A 17,594-nucleotide genomic window follows, 5' to 3' on the forward strand; every position below is an offset into this window, starting at 1 on the left:
AAAAGTTATTTTTTCCCCTCCTCTGGTCCAGCTTCATTCGTTTTTAAGAAACATTCGGTTTAACAACAGTGCTGGTGAAGAAATATTTTTTAATGAGAAAGGAGACTTAGAAGCAGGATATGATATCATCAATTTTGTCAGGATCCCCAACGAATCCTTCCAGACAATCCGGGTTGGAAGTGTGAACCCTCTGGCTCCTGTGGGCCAGAGATTCGTGTTGAATTCAAGTGCCATCACCTGGAATGAGAAGTTTAATCAGGTAGATATGATCTTCCTTCATCTTCGATCTCAGTTGTGAGTGTGCTTTTGATATTGCTATTTGGTTGTGCTGATATTTTTCCAGAAGAGGCTAAGAACACAACATATAGAAATGTGCAGAATGCTTTTCTAGCCTGAGACACTTAAGTGCCTTACAAGAGTCCAAACGGAAGGTAATTAGAGGATGAATAACATTTGGTATTACAGCTGGTATATTGTCACAGAAGGGTAAAAAGGTCTTTTGAATTACCAATTCTAGCTTTGCTTTCCATTAATTAATTAGTTATGAATATTTATCATTGATCTTGTTACACAACTAATAAAGCATAAAGAAAACAGAAACCTAAACTATACATATTGTGATTGGAAATTCTAAGATTCAAAATTACACATCCCTAGGTCAATGTTTTCTTTATGTAACAGAACATCCCATATGGCTTTCCCTGTTATTTTTAACTCTGCTGGACTTTTGCCTTTGAGAAGCTCTGAGGGTTTTCCCCTTTCAGCCATTTCAAGGGCTTTGCGTAGCCATTATGCCCACTTTACCATGAAGTCTCAAACTTTTTCATCCTCTGTATAATATTTCAGAAGTAGTTTATATATTCTGGAAACCAGATGATCCTCTTTGGCAGATAATTCTTCTACATAGATAGACTTTTCTTCTTCAAATTCCACATTTTTCTGATCTTCTTTAAATCTTTCTGTTAATTGTACAAATGCAAACCACCGAAATTCATAAGTTTATTCTATTAATGCTTCTCTTGCCTTCACCTTAAAATCTTCCTCTTCCATTATCCTTTGTTTATAATATTTCCCTTTTGAGCCATGTCACTTGGGTATAAATGGATCCACCATCAAGTAACTTATCCCATTTGTCTATGCCATATGAGAAGAGTAGTTGGACTCAGCCCAGAGTGTCTTTTGTGACCAGAGATGACACCATGTCTATTGTTTCTAAAGAAGCACAGCAAATTAGGCAAATTTTATGGAAAAGCATCAGGATTCTTGCAAAAAAACAAAAAACACAACCCTTGCATTAAATTTACAAGGAGGAAACAGATTATCTAGACCAGTGGTTCTTAACGTGGACAATAATGCGATTTCATTTTTCAGGGGAGTGGTGGAACGAAAAGGGTCGGTGTGGGGGTGAAAGAACAGAAGGGGGCGGTAGGGGGGACGCTGCAGCGAGCCAAACCTGTGAAGGCGACTGCAGCCGCAGTGCTGGCAGAAGATCCAGTGCTGCTGCTGCCACCAGACGATCTAGTTCTTTCTACCTACCACGTCTCACCTTTCTCCCTTAGGGGAGCATTGAGTGTGGATTGGGTGGAAGGAAAGGATCTCTTGGGTCCCCATCCTCGCCCCGTAAAACGCTGCCTCACACCTGGGTGGGGAGGGAGACAAGCCCCATTTGTCCATCCTGCTTTCCCGCCTACCTTCCCACCCATTGCAAGGGAAGTGTGAAGAGAAACGGATCGGTTTGGGGTGTCTCTTTGTATTGTACTATTTTAGCGTGCACTCCAGTTCGATGTTATATTTTGGTTTCTCGGTTTTGTTTCAGTCTTTTAAACCTTTTTCTTAATTTAATTTCAGAGTTTTTGTCTTGAAATTTTTAGTTCTTGCATTGCACTTTGTTTTTATGCCCTTTTTACATTTCTTTTTGCATCTTAAAATTCACTTGTAACTAAATCATTAAATGTTACTTTTTTTCAGACATTTCATTTTCTTGCAATTGAATTTTGTTTTCAGTGGCCATTGGATTTAAGTGTCTTGAATAGGTAGGTAGGTAGGTAGGTAGGTAGGTAGGTAGGTAGGTAGGTAGGTAGGTAGGTAGGTAGGTAGGTAGGTAGGTAGGTAGGTAGGTAGGTAGGTAGGTAGGTAGGTAGGTAGGTAGGTAGGTAGGTAGGTAGGTAGGTAAGAAAGATATCATCACCTTGGGGAGGGGGGGCGATGATAACTTCTTCAATGGCTCAAGAGGGAGTTTCTTTCAAAAAGGTTAAGAACCACTGATCTAGACCCATTTCAGGCCTGGCAATGGGACACAGACAGCTTTGGTCGCATTGGTGGATAACCTAGGCCGAGAACTAGACAGGGGTAGTATGTCCCTCTAGGTTCTGCTGGACATCTTAGCGGCTTTCAATACCATCAACCATGGTATCCTTCTTGGCCATCTCTCTCTGGGATGTAAACTTGGAGGCACTGTTCTACAGTGGCTCCAGTCCTTCCTGGAGGGGAGACCTCAGAAGCTGGTGCTGGTTGACTCCTGCTCAACACTCTGGCCATTGGTCCGTGGTGTTCCTCAGGGTTCTGCTTTGTCACCCATGCTTTTTAATATCTACATGAAACCGTTGGAAGGGGTTGTCTGGAGTTTTGGGGTTGTGTGTCACCAGTATGCAGATGACACCCAACTCTATATCTCCATTTCACCTAATTCCAGGGAACAAATTGAATCTTAATCCAGACAACACAGAGAAGATATTGGTTAGTTGGAAGGCAGATGAGGGAATAGGGATACTATCTGTGCTGGATCGAGTTACAGCTTGGGTGTACTCCTTGATTCATCCCTAACCTTGGATGCCCAGGTCTCGGCGGTGGCCAGGAGTACCTTTGCACAGCTTAAGCTGGTACGTCAGCTATGCTTGTTTCTTGCGAGTTTGGATCTGGCTACAGGGACACATGCCTCAGTTACATCCCATTTGGATTACTGTAAAAGGCTTTATGTGGGGCTGCCTTTGAAGACAGTTTGGAAAGTTCAGCTGGTGCAAATCTCTTCAGCCAGACTATTGACTGGGTCCAGCTACAGGGAGCATATGACATACTTATTACAAGAACTGCACTGGCTACCAGTCCATTTCCTGGCCCCATTCAAAGTGCTGGTCATTATACATCAGGTGTCTGAAATATGCTGTCCTGGCGCCATTTGCGGCCTGCTAGATTATAGTTTGTGGCGCCCACCTTGCCCGCCCCCCAAAGCGCCCATGCGTCCTCTGCTGTCAAGAGTAAAAACAAGCCTCACCTCGCTCACCAGCTCTCTCCTAAGACAGCGCCTCTTCCACCCTCCACCCAGAATTGCAGCCTGCCAGCCAGCTCGCCTATGTGGCGGCTGGCAGGCTGCAGTTCCGGATGGAGGATGCAAGAGGCAATGTCTTGGGGAAGAGCTGGTGAGCGAGGCATGCTCCTGGCCCTTTTCCCGAAGCGCCCGAGCCACCGCAGAGCAATGCCTGAGAGCAGAGCTCGCTCCTGGCCCCTCCTCGAAGAGTGCCTCCAAGCCGCCAACAGCAGCTGCTACCACCGCAGCCTCTTCCAGGGAAGCAGCTCTCTGGCTCTTTTTCTCTCTTGGCACCCCCAGCACCAGCCCGGCCAGCAGCAGCCTCAGAGCCCGGCGGTGCTTCCTCCTCCTCCTCCTCCTAGGAGCACCAGCTGGGCTAAGGAAACTCCTGGGTGGCTTCCTTGGGCTCTTGCTCCGCTTGGTGGAAAATCTGATGTAGGACAGCCTCAGCCAGACTCTGTCTCCAGTGGTCCCCAGGTAAATTGAGTTTGAGACCCCTGTTATACTCTGATACAACTTGGGTCCAGGCTATCTAAAGGATCATATATCCTGATATGCACCTTCTTGGCGATTAAATTCAGCAAAGTGGACCCTCCTCTCAGTTCCATTGCAAGCACAAATACAGCTGATGTGGACACGAGAGACGGCCTTCTCTGTGGCAGCTCCCAGGCTATGGAACGTTCAACCTCGGGAAATCAGGATGGCCCCTTCCCTTTAATCATTTGGAAAAAAGCTAAAGACCCATCTCTTCTGACAGGCCTTTAACAATTATAACTGAATTCCTGAACCCATTTCAGAAGAAATTTTACTCTCTTTTATTTTTAATGTTTTCATGTTTTAATTGTATTTTAAATCATATATTGTTTAATTTATCTTTTAATATTTAACTTACTGTGTTTTTAAATTGTGTGAATTTTAATGTTGTGAGCCACATAGATAGACAGACAGACAGACAGACAGACAGACAGACAGACAGACATAGATATTGATATAGATATAGAAAAAATTTCCTCTTCATCAGGGGTCTCCAAACTGTGGCCACATCCTGCCTAACTTGCCATTTTATCCAGACTGTTCCCTTCTGACAAAGGCCTTCAGCTCATATGAGAGAGGGGTGGCGGGTTTCCGGGGGTTTCTGCTTTTGTGTGCATGTGAGGGGCCTTCATGCGGGTGGGAGGATGTCTGTGCTCACTTGGGTGCATGTGTGCGTGCAGCTGTGTCTACAAGCCTGTTCCCATAGCCTTCAAAATGTGGAAAATATACAATGCAGCCCTCATGTTCAAAAGTTTGGAGACCCCTGTTCATCATGGTCATTTTACTTCTCAATAACCTTCCTTCTAAGTATCATTTAACTTCTTTCATGACTTTCCTTCTGATGATGATTAGAATACACCCAAGTCCACCTGTGTGGAGAGCTGCCACCCTGGAGAGAGCATGTCTGTCCAACTGGGGAAGCAGGTGTGCTGCTATGACTGCATTGCATGCCCCAATGGGAGGATTTCGATCCAGATGGGTAAGTGAAGGAATCCAAAAGCACCTATGGAGAAATACAGGAATTTTTATTGCCTCTCTAGTGGTGTTCCTGCCTCATTTTGTTAAATCGAAGAACAAGGATGTCCCAAGAGAGTATCAACTTTGAAAAAAAATGCAGGACTCATTCGAAGGATCATTTTATCTAATGGATAAAAGTTGTGTGACTCCAAAACTAAGACCAGGTTGTTTTCTTTCAGATGCAAAACAATGCAAGGAATGCCCTAAGGACCAGTATCCAAACAAGAATCAAGACAGTTGTATTCCCAAAGCCCGAAGCTATCTCTCTTATGAGGAACCCTTGGGCTCAGTATTGACTAGCTTGGCCGTCTTCCTTTCTATCGCCACCATCGTGGTGATGAGGACTTTCATTCAGTACCGCCACACTCCCATTGTCAAAGCCAACAACTGGAGCATCACCTGTGCCCTCCTCTCCTCTCTCCTCCTCTGCTTCCTCTGTTCCTTCTTCTTCATTGGACAGCCTGGAACTCTCACCTGCCTTCTGAGACAAATGGTGTTTGGCATCGTCTTCTGTGTATCTGTTGCTTGTGTCTTAGCTAAAACCCTCACTGTGATAGTAGCCTTCATGGCCACAAAGCCTGGGTTTGGGATGAGGAGATGGGTTGGGAAGCGGCTGGCAGGGTCAGTCATCATGGTGTCTTCTCTTATTCAGGCTGGTATCTGTGTGGTCTGGTTGATTACCTCTCCCCCCTTCCCAGAGTTTGACATGCATTCTGAGACTGACAAAATCTTAGTTCAATGTAACGAAGGTTCAGACCTCATGTTCTATCTTGTCCTGGGCTACATGGGACTGTTAGCCATCATAAGTTTCACAGTGGCTTTCTTTGCCCGCAAGTTGCCAGATACTTTTAATGAAGCCAAATTAATCACTTTCAGCATCTTGATGTTTTGCAGTGTTTGGGTATCTTTTCTGCCAGCCTACTTGAGTACTAAAGGAAAATACATGGTAGCCGTGGAGGTCTTCTCCATCTTGGCTTCCAGTGGTGGCTTGCTGGGTTGTATCTTCTTTCCCAAATGTTATGTTGTTATTCTCAGGCCTGACCTGAACAACAAGAAGCAAATAGTAGGGAAAAATATGAGATACATATGAGAGAGAAATCACATCTTCTTCAAAGACTTTTTCCTTGGAAAATCTACACAAAGGAAAGAAATTAAAGTTATCCTAGGCTTGAGAAATTGCCTAGTTTTGTATTGTTTTCAGGACATGTTAGGTAGAAAAAATCCAAGGCCTGGATTTCGGATAAGGAGATGGATTGGGAAGCAACTGGCAGGGTCAGTCATCATGGTGTCTTCTCTTACTCAGGCTTATATCTGTGTGGTCTGGTTGATTACCTCTCCCCACTTCCCAGAGTTTAACATGCATTCGGAGGCTGGCACAATCCCAGTTCAATGTAATGAAGGTTCAGACTTCATGTTCTATCTTGTCCTGGGCTACATGGGTTTGTTGTCCATCCTCAGTTTCTTGGTAACTTTCTTTGCCCGGAAGTCGCCGGATACTTTTAATGAAGCCAAATTAATCACGTTCAGCATGTTGATGTTTTGCAGTGTTTGGGTGTCTTTTCTGCCAATCTACCTGAGTACTAAAGGGAAATTTATGGTAGCCGTGGAGGTCTTCTCCATCATGTCTTCCAGTGGCGGCTTGCTGGGTCATCCTTCACAAATGTTATGTAGTTATTCATTCTCAGGTCTGACCTGAACAACAAGGAGCAAAAAGTGTGGAAAGAGGTTTGGTACAGTTAATGGAGAAGTCACATCATCTTCAGTTAATTCCTCTGGGGAAAGTCTACACAATCCAAAGAAATAAATTATCTTAGAGGCCTTGATAATGGTTGTGGTTTTGCTTTTTTTTTCATGGTATGTGAGGCAGGAAAAATGTCTGTTGCCCTTATGAGTTCATACCTACAGAATTAAATTTGAAGTGGGTGGTGTATTTTTCTTAAATTATATTTGTGGGCATGTTGACTAGTCAAAGTGTATTCAGATTGGGTGGTACGTTTTTAGAATTATTTCTCCTCAAGAAATATGATAAACTGTGGGGAAATCGTATGCTTTTACAATGTATATATCTGTGGCAGTAGCAGACATTGTGCTTTGCACGCAGGTCACGTACACAGGTGCTAGCTTCCCGTAAAGGATAATTCATTAACCTGCTTTTTTATCTAGGATAATTACCTGTCTCTGGGTAAATTGTATTAACTTACTTGTGTATTTAAGGTGTTATCTGTCTCTGTTTACCCTGCTCTGTATTCAGGAATGTTTACCCTGCTTGTGTATTTAGAGTTTACCTGCCTGTGTTTACCGGCCCCTCTGTTTACCATACTTGTGCATTCAGGATATTACCTGCCTCTGTTTAGAATGTTTACCATACTTGTGTATTCAGGATATTACCTGCATCTGTTTAGAATGGTATTTGATTAACTAGTGCAAAGGTAGTAGAAAACAATAAAAGAGAGCGCGGTGACGGATCGAGAGGAATTCCCACTGAACAGCTGTGCACACCATGCTGTTTTTTGTTCATCCGGATCCTGTCCTGAAAACACACTCGAGTGCCTCGCCTGTTTCTTTCTCCTTGCTGGTCAAGAGGGGGAAAAGGTTTCATCTGCAGATCCCGACAATAAGCTTCATCTGCATATCCCTACAACAAGGCTTCATCTGCAGGTTCCGACATTAAACCCTCTGGATTGCAAGCTGTGTCAATTTCTTATGATCAATTGATGAAGTCATACTGTGATATAGCAGAAATGTCAACTTCATCTGAGTTTACAAAGTCTATTAATGAGCAGCATATTTTATAAGATTCAGGGCCTTGTGATATAGTGAAATAAGTCACCCGCCTGTGAGGGAAAAATCAGATGCTAATGTAATCAATTTGTCTCTACTCTTGAAACAATGTCAGCCAAAAAAGGGAGGTGGCTCATTGGAATTTTTCATTTGTAATTTCCCCATTTCTAAGAAGATTCAGTTGCAAACCCCTTGAACCTTAGGACAGAACTCTGACATGTGTGAATGGGAGCTATGACTCTGACAGTTCCTCATTTTGGTCATTCTAGTGTGTGATTTTCACTCAGGTCCTGAAGAAAGAATTGTGACCTTATTGATATCACCCATGACAGTGGTCTTATTCTAGTGTGTGGTTCTCTCTTTGAACCACCCCCCAGCTGTTTTAGTCTTCTCCTCCCTGTGACAAACCCAGACCTACTGGGATCTGCCACACGTTAACTAAGCTGCCACCAACCATTCCCTATAAGAAGTCACACAGACCAGGGATGGATTTTTAAACAAATAAAGAACAAGGTTTATTTAAATACAACACACAGGGAAAATAAAATGATCAGGTGAATAAGATATAGTAACGTGGCTTAGTTTCACTCATACATACACACAGTTTGGTTCACACAGAACCCTTAACTTGAAGCACAGACCCTGAACCTATCAGTTCTGGCTAACCAACAGACACCTGAACCTATCAGGTTGGTACTGACACACAGTAGTACCCTGTCTGACACACAGACTCCCACACCAGCTTCTTCTTCCCAGCTGCTGCTTCTTCACATCCCAGCGTCTCCACACACGCTCCACATATATATACAGTACAGCCCCTCCTCCTGATGTCCCGCCTTCCACTCCCCATAGGATGGAACTTTCCCTCCAAACCCATGACAGACAGGTAACATCAGTGCTGTATGTAACACCTCCCCTCTTTATAAGTTGTTTTGTAGGGGGAAAGCTAACGTGCTTTTTCCCAAAAAACAACCTGGATAAAACACACAAAAACAGTTATACATACAATATCATACTTACTTATACTTACACTTTATGTCAAACATTTCAATTAGGCATTTAAACATTTACCCTTTCCAATACATCAATTTACCTTTATTCATACAAACCAAGTTCAAAAAACAGGTACATTTAACTTTTTGTCATCAATATATACACATAGTCCATGTTCTTTCGCCATCTTCATTCTTCAGGTCTTCTTGACAAGGCGTCAGCAACACAGTTCACTGACCCTCTGACCACCTTCACTTCAAAGTCATAGTCCTGTAGGTTTAAAGCCCACCTCATAAGTTTGCTATTGTGGGTTTTCATTGTCTTTAACCATTGCAGTGGTGAATGGTCAGTGCACAGAACAAAATGTCTTCCCCAGATGTAAGGCTTGGCCTTCTGGATCGCATAGACTATGGCCAAACACTCCTTCTCCACGGTTGCCAAATGTCTCTCACCTTTTTGAAGTTTCCTACTCAGGTAGGACACTGGATGCTGGTCACCATTCTCATCCTCCTGGCAAAGAACTGCTCCTACCCCGCTGTTAGACGCATCGGTGTAGATGATGAACTCCCGGTCGAAGTCTGGAGCACGCAGCACTGGATAGTTGATTAGCGCCTGCTTCAACCTCTGGAACGCCTCCTCACAGTCGCTGGTCCACGGGATGCAGTCATCAGTCTTCTTCCTCGTCAGATCGGTCAGCGGAGCCGCAATCTCGCCAAACCTCGGGATGAACTTTCTGTAGTAGCCCACCAACCCAAGAAATGATTTGACTTTTTTCTTGGTGTTGGGTCTGGGCCAATCACGAACAGCTTCTATTTTGGCCTCCAGGGGTTTTATCACTCCTCCCCCTACTATGTGACCCAAGCACTTTACTTCTGGGCTACCCAGCTGCAGTCTGTTCTCTTTACAAGGCCTAGGCCAAAGCACTTCCTCCCCTGGGTTAAAGTGCCTCTCCCCGGCTCTCTGGACACACCAGGCTTTCTTTCTGACCTTTTGAGCTTGCAGGGTCTCTGTTGCTAGCTCTAGGTTTCTCTTTAGGTCATTCATTAAGGTGTCTATGTATGTCACAACGTCTTGTGGGTCATCCTGGGTGATCTGCTCCCAATTTTGTTTGATCAAATCAAGGGGCCCTTTCACCCTTCTCCCAAATAAAAGTTCAAACGGACTGAACCCGGTACTGGCTTGTGGCACTGATCGATAAGCAAACAAAAGGGATTGCAGCTTCTGGTCCCAATTGTTTGGATTCTCTGCCAAGTAAGCCCTAATCATTCGCATTAGAGTCCCATTGAACTTCTCAGTTAACCCATTACTTTCAGGATGATAGGCAGTGGTTTCCTTGAGCTTAATTCCACAGATCTGCCATAATCGTTTCATGAGCTTTGATGTGAACGATGCGCCCAAATCTGTGATTATTTCTGAGGCAAATCCCATCCTGGACATATACCCCACCAAGGCATCTGCCACTGTGTTAGTTTCAATGTTAGTCAAGGGTATGGCTTCAGGGTACCTCGTGGCATGGTCCACAATGGTGAGAATGAACCTGTTCCCCCTCTTTGTGGCCTTGGGCAAAGGTCCCACAATATCCACCCCTATTTGAACGGAGTGTCAATCACAGGCAAAGGGCACAACTTTGCTTTGGTCCTGTTGCGGCTATTCCCCTGCCTTTGACACACATCACATTGTTTACAGAACTCCCTGATCTGTTTCCCTATGTCAGGCCAGTAAAAATTCTGTGTGATTCTCTGCTGTGTTTTGTTCACCCCTAAGTGTGCAGCAAACATGTCAGAGTGCCCCCTTTGTAAGATCATGGGGCGATACTTTTCAGGTACCACCAGCTGACTTCTGATCCCATCTCCCCCTTTTGAGATATTCCTCAGGGTCTCTCTATATAAAATCCCCTTTTCCTCCAGAAATCTCACTGGGGTTTCAGGTGTTAGCTGGGCGTCAGTCACCTCTTCAAAACACTTTTGGAGAGTGGCGTCTGCCTTTTGCTCTTGTCCAAATCTGCTGTCTGTGGTTAAGGTTTCCACCACAGCTTCTGAACTCCCCTCTGCTTCCGTCTCTGGCTCATCAGTACCCCCCTGAACTGTCCCCATGGTGGCTTGTGAGCGTGTAATCACTAGCACCCGTTTCACATGTTCAGCCAGGTCATTTCCCACGAGCACGGCTGCTGGCAGAGTCGATGAAATCGCTAGCCGCCAAACTCCCCTCCAGCCTTGAAAGCTCACAGGTATCTCCGCTACTGGCAGTGAGATCACCTGCCCCTCAATCCCTGCCACCTTCATGCTCTCATTTGGGATCACATATTCCCTAGGAATAATATCTGGATGGCACAGGGTCACCTGAGAACAAGTGTCCCGCAGCCCCCGATACTGACGGTCAAGTATTCCTACGTCCACCCCTGCTGTCTCAAACAACTGAGAATCTGTTCTCACCAGTAGGCAGCGCCTGACCTCTACAAGAGGACCATTTTCCTCAGCCTGATCAGCAGATGTAGCTGTTCCAGATTGAGTAGCCATGGCAACAGGCTCCCTCAGTGACAATGAGCCTTGCTCTTTCTGGACACAGAACACAGCTTTTGGCTTGGTCCCACTCGAATCCTGAGGCACAATTCCTTTTAGCTGCTTTAATTTCTCACACTCTGAGATTAGATGGCCCTTTCCCTGACAGAAATAACATTTTCTGGTGTATTTTGAGTCTTTCTCCTCTTGTTTTGGTTTTCCCTCCAAAATCTGAGGTCTTGGTTTCATTTCTGAGGGCTTCCCTGCACCATGGGCCCCTCCCCCTTGCTGGTTTTTCCCTGGTCCCTGAGAGTACTTGCTGTAGGTTTCTTTGGGTTTTCCTACAGATTTCTCCTCACCTAAGGGCTTTCTTATCTGGTAAATAAAATCTGCAATCTCTGCTGCTTCTGCCACAGATTTTGGTTTCCTTTCCCTCACCTGGAATTTCAGTTCCCCATGCAGGACTGAATAGAACTGTTCCAGCGCTATCAAGTCTTTGAGCTGCTGAAAGGTCTCTGTCCCCTCCTGAGATAGCCATTTCTCAAGCAGCCTCACCAATTGAGCCCCCACTTGGGTAAAAGTCTGCTCTGGTTTCTTTGTGAGTGACCTGAATCTTTGCCTCAGCTGTTCCGCATTTATCCCATGTCTTGCAAATACCAGTTTTTTAAACTCTGCAAAATCTCTCATCAGTTCCTGTGGCATCTCTGAATAAACCTCAGCCAGGCTACCACTGATTAAAGATCGCATGATGGTCATCTTCTCAGTTTCCCTCACTGAGAAGTCCACAAACGCTCTTTCCACTAAGGAAAAGAACACCTCAGGACAATCTCCCTTGTGGTACACAGGGAATTTCTTCAGGTCAGCTTTAGACAATTGGCCTCCCTCAGAATCCCTATTGTTATTATTGTTCTGATTCATCAGTTCCAATTTTCTTAATTCAAACGCCATTTTCTCTCTCTCCAATCTTTCTGCTCTTTCCATTCTCTCAATCTCAAATTGCCTTCTTTCTCTCTCTAATCTTTCCTCCATTTCCCTCACCCTCAGTTCATGCTGTTGGGCTATGAGCAATTTTCTGAGTTCTGGGTTCTGCTCTCCTGTGCTGTCACCCTGCACTGAGCCAAATTCATCCTCAGAACCTTGGTCAACCTGGGGGTCTTTCACTTCACCCATTTCTGCCATTTGGCTTCGAGTCAAGGGCATAATCCCCCCCCCAGAACAGGCTGCTTTCAAAAGTCAAGCCTCAAAATAAAACGACCACTTTTTTTTTCTTTTGCCTCAGAACCAGCTTTCTCTATAGACTGCTGCTGTCCTTCAGCACTACTTGCAACAGTTGCGAGCCAGAGTCTACCCCCCTCTGCTGGGCCTCTCAGCAGACAAGCTAGCTCACTGCTATTTCACAGTTTTGCCTCAGCTTTTTCCCACCAAAACAGGCTGCCTCAGAGCACCCTAATCTAGTCCCCAATCTGAGGTTACACGTTCTTCTTCTAGTGCACCCCCCCGTGAGGTACACCTAGAAGATTACCTACGTGCTCTCAGATTGTCCCTGACTAGACCCCCCTTGCTCTGGGCACACTTGCCAAGGCTTTGCTGGACCGCTGGACAACTGGACCAGTCGTATCCCACACGCTGGACACCAATCAATGTGACAAACCCAGACCTACTGGGATCTGCCACACGTTAACTAAGCTGCCACCAACCTTTCCCTATAAGAAGTCACACAGACCAGGGATGGATTTTTAAACAAATAAAGAACAAGGTTTATTTAAATACAACACACAGGGAAAATAAAATGATCAGGTGAATAAGATATAGTAACGTGGCTTAGTTTCACTCATACATACACACAGTTTGGTTCACACAGAACCCTTAACTTGAAGCACAGACCCTGAACCTATCAGTTCTGGCTAACCAACAGACACCTGAACCTATCAGGTTGGTACTGACACACAGTAGTACCCTGTCTGACACACAGACTCCCACACCAGCTTCTTCTTCCCAGCTGCTGCTTCTTCACATCCCAGCGTCTCCACACACGCTCCACATATATATACAGTACAGCCCCTCCTCCTGATGTCCCGCCTTCCACTCCCCATAGGATGGAACTTTCCCTCCAAACCCATGACAGACAGGTAACATCAGTGCTGTATGTAACACTCCCATCATCCTACTTCTGATAAAGTCATTTAGGGCTTCTGGAGGTCACCTCCAAAAAATCTCCAAGGCCAAGTGCTAAGAATGAGAATGTGATCTCTCTAGCATGAGAACATGGAACACAGACTTCTCCAGCATTTCCAGAAGTGAGAGATCTTTATTCCCTCCCTTACCAAGCTTTGAGGACACTTGTATTCCATATTTTTCAGGACCAGCATGAAAGAACCAGCCTTCTAGAAGTCTATCGAAAAATGCTATTAACCTGTTTCTGATTCACAGGTGGAATCCGTGGTGTCTGCCCAGATCATGAATATGAATGTAATATCTGCATAGACCAATTTGAGTGCTGGAGAGGCGGAATCATGAGACATAAGAAACTCAGCAGAAGGAGGGAGAGTTTTAATGGAGTTAAGGAGACTGAGAATTTTGAGAGAATTGAAGAGTTTGGGAGTTTCAGAGGGAGATTGGGGGTTGAGTGTGGATGAAGGAAGATGCTTCTTTAAGAGTTAACAACAATGCTTGAACTATCATCATCTGTAACAATAAACAAGTTCTATTTCTTTCTTTAAAAAATGACACATTGCCTGTACTTCTATTATTCATAATAAACAATGTTGATGTAATAAACTGGTAGCAGCTGACACATAGTGTGAGCTTTTAGTTTGGTGAAACAATCAGGGGCCACATGGGGAATCATGACAATCCCCTTCTCTCAACTAATCCCAAAGAGCCCAGAATAACTCCATAGCTTTTATTTTCATAAGGTTTGATTAATTGATGGATTACTTGGGATAGGTTCTCTTAACATTGTCACTTGGACACAATGTGGCATGTTCCTTATGAATACTTCTGTTTTTAACGATTTCCAGTGAGAAGAAGATGAGGTTGCAAGAGGAACGGAAGATTTTAGGAATCATGACACTAGACTGAGGTGACCCTGATTTGGGGAAAGTCAGTTAGGCTGTCCCCCAGCCTTCTCCTTCTCTCTCTTGTCCCTCTTTATGAATTCAAGAGAGAGATATTTTTAATGTCTGTCCACAAGCAGACAAAGAACTTTCCCTTCAGGCTGGTATTCCCTTAGCATCTGAGAGAGTTTTAAATGGGGTACTATGACTTGTTGCTTAGAATCTCTTTTTTGGTGCCTTTTTTTAAAAAAATCATTTGTAAAATTTATCCGATCCTTCTAAAAGATTTGTATACTTACTCTTTTTAGCATTTAAATATTGACTTTAAATGAAGTAAGCCGCTTTGGGTTCTTTTTAAGGAGAGAAGTGAGGTAAATTATTACAGTATAAATAAAATAGTATAAATAAATAATTAAGTAATCTGGCCTACTTCAGAGACGTTTCAATGGAATTTATTTCAAAAGAAGCCTGAACTCCAAGTAGAATCTACAAAGACAAAACTAAAGTTACTGTATATTGACGTATCATGAGAAGGCAGGACTCACTGGAAAAGACAGCAATACTAAGAGAATATAAAGACTGTAAGGAAAACTAAAATGAGAAGGATTGATATAATAAAGGAAGTCAGAGCTTCTACGTTTCAAGATATAAGCAGGCACTTAAGGATATAACTTTTCAGAGGTGCTTCATGCATTGCCTTGCTGTAAGTCAAAAGAACCTGACAACACATAACAACAAAGTAATTCAAGATGTTAGACACATCAAAGAGTCCTGATCCTTTTTTATACTTTTGTGTACAGTTTTAGTACTTCAGAATAGAGCAGGCCATCAGCATAACAAACTCAAGAAGCATTGATAACATTCCCTATAATTATCTAAATTACTGTGTTCTGCATTCTGTTTCCCCAAAGACCCTGAGAAATGTGGGTGCTTCTGGTGTCAAAACAAGGAGCAAACACAGCCCATTTGGGTTAGCATCTCTGCACTTAGTCTATAAAGTCTCCACTTCAAGGAACTGAGAACATGCCAGTTAGAGAGAGAAAGTGGACAGCAATGCCAGTCTAAGCTTCTCTGTATGTTCTGACAGGAACTGTTGGTGGCTGGAGAAGACTATGAAGGAGTGCAAGGCAGGTGAGTCCCAATATTGGTCAACCTTCTGTCTGATTTTGTTGATGCTCTGTTCTTCCCAACAGAATATGGCCCCTTCTGTCTGTGACTGGAGGACAAAAATTCAAACTTCTTTCCCTAAAGCTTCAGATGAGGCGATTCTTGGGCACTTTGTATCCATTACACTTAGTGATTTTGCTCTGAAGAACTTTGAGAAATACCCAGATTCTTCTGAAGTAAAAACTGTGTAAGTAGTTCTATTTCATTGCTTCACAAATGAGAATGTAGAGTGAGGCCAAGGGCATTTCTTCTCTTCATTAAACAAAGTATTTAATTAAAGCAGTTGTTTGTCTTGTCACTCTCTGGATGTGTGGGTTCAGAAATATCTTTTTTGTATGGGTCTGCTGTTAGTTAATATTTGTAATTTTGATTTAGGCCTATATTGCTGTATATATATAGGTCTAGGAAAGCAGGCTGTAATTCAACATAATTGACAGAGAAATGGATTTGAATACTCACATTGTTTAATGTCTTGCTGTTGATTCAATGTCATGGAAAGACAGAAATTCTTTCTTTCCTTTCTTTTTTTCTCTTTAGTTGCCTCTGGGGTTTTTTAAATCATTTTTCAAAAGTATATGGGTTTGATTAGAAACAAAGGAACAAGGTAAGGGGAAAAGGAAAGGGTGGGAACAGGATAAAATTCGAGAGGGGAGAAAGTATTCTTACATCCACTTATACAATTATATTACAATTATATTAAAAAGTGAAATCATATAAGAAACCTATTATAGTAGCTAATCTTCCATTCCCTTGGACCATCTCTTTCTTTTTCTTCTTATCTTTAAGCTTATAAACTTTTTAAATAATTTAATATTATTCTGCCGTATTTATATCCATTGTTCTAATTCATTGTCATAACCATTATTTTGTCATATGATCTATTTAACATTTCCATCATATGGGATCAGGTCATCTTCAGTAAAGATAATATTACTGCTCTAAAACTGAATTCCATCTGATCTCTATTTTCTCATTCTGCCCCTGTTTTCTTACAGAATCTTTCTTGTTCCTCCATCTTCTCTATAACTTAATTTATTTTTCACTTGTCTTGACTTAAAAAAGAAAATGCCTAGCTTCAAAGTAATGCCTTTGGTTACATAATCAAAGAAACACTAGATAAATATATCAACAACCAGCAATTTCTTAACCTTCCCTCTGTCTTTTAAACATCTCCTTGATATTTTAAAATCACAAGACATACACTTTGCTTGTTGTTGTTTAGTCGTTTAGTCGTGTCTGACTCCTCGTGACCCCATGAACTAGAGCACATGAACCAATTAAGTTTGTATGTTGAGGCACCACTGTATTACAAATAAGGATCCTTGTAATGCGATGGTTAAACTGCAGTACTGAAGCCAAGTATCTGCTCATGATTCGGGTTCAATCCCAGTTAGCCAGCTGAAGGTTCACTCAGCCTTCCATCCATCCAAGGTCAGCAAATTGAGTAGCCCATTTGCTGGGGAGGGGGGATGCAATGTGTATAATTAAATTGTAAGCTACCCAGAGAGTGCTTTGAACACTATGGGGCAGTATATAAGCAGCTCACTTTTACATCAGGGTATGCTCGTTCGCTGGGCTTTTACCCAAATTATAATCATGTTAGCCAACACCTGTTTGTAACAGTAGCTGGCCAAAATTCCTAAGTTTTTTAAAAGACAGTTTTGTGTTCACTGTAAAAGGGGAGATTTCTGTTGTTTAGTCGTTAAGTCATGTCTGACTCTTTGTGACCCCATGGACCAGAGTACGCCAGGCCCTCCTGTCCTCCACTGCCTCCTGGAGTTGGGTCAAATTCATGTTGGTTGCTTCAATGATGCTGTCCAACCATCTCGTCCTCTGTCATCCCCTTCTCCTCTTGACTTCACACTTTCCTAACATCAAAGTCTTTTCCAGGGAGTCTTCTCTTCTCCTGAGATGGCCAAAGTATTAGAGCCTCAGATTAGGGATCTGTCCTTCCAGGGAGCACTCAGGGATGATTTCCTTCAAAATGGATCGGTTTGTTCTCCTTGCAGTCCAGGGGACTCTCAAGAGCCTCCTCCAGCACCACAATTCAAAAGCATCAATTCTTTGGCGGTCAGCCTTCTTTTTGGTCCAGCTCTCGCTTCCATATATCACAACAGGAAAAACCATAGCTTTGACTATGCAGACCTTTGACAGCAAGGTGATGTCTCTGCTTTTTAAGATGATGTTGAGGATTCTCATCACTTTCCTCCCAGGAAGAAGGCATCTTTTAATTTCGTGGCTGCT

The 17,594-nt window shown here is 43.3% G+C and overlaps 1 protein-coding gene across 1 annotated transcript; it reads left to right on the forward strand.

The window, feature by feature from the left end:
- The first annotated feature begins 4,087 nt into the window (after nucleotides 1-4,087).
- On the forward strand, nucleotides 4,088-16,611 carry LOC140708285 (vomeronasal type-2 receptor 26-like). The gene has a single exon (XM_078377141.1). It carries the CDS (start codon nucleotides 4,950-4,952, stop codon nucleotides 5,943-5,945), a length of 996 nt encoding a protein of 331 aa, XP_078233267.1. The 5' UTR covers nucleotides 4,088-4,949; the 3' UTR covers nucleotides 5,946-16,611.
- Nucleotides 16,612-17,594: the final 983 nt, after the last annotated feature.

Source organism: Pogona vitticeps, chromosome 6, assembly GCF_051106095.1.
Source record: "Pogona vitticeps strain Pit_001003342236 chromosome 6, PviZW2.1, whole genome shotgun sequence".
NCBI classification, from domain to species: Eukaryota; Metazoa; Chordata; class Lepidosauria; order Squamata; family Agamidae; genus Pogona; species Pogona vitticeps.

What these genes read in the sequence shown, in the direction of transcription:
- LOC140708285 (XM_078377141.1), top strand. Translation starts at nt 4,950, where the DNA reads ATGCAGGACTCATTCGAAGGATCATTTTATCTAATGGATAAAAGTTGT.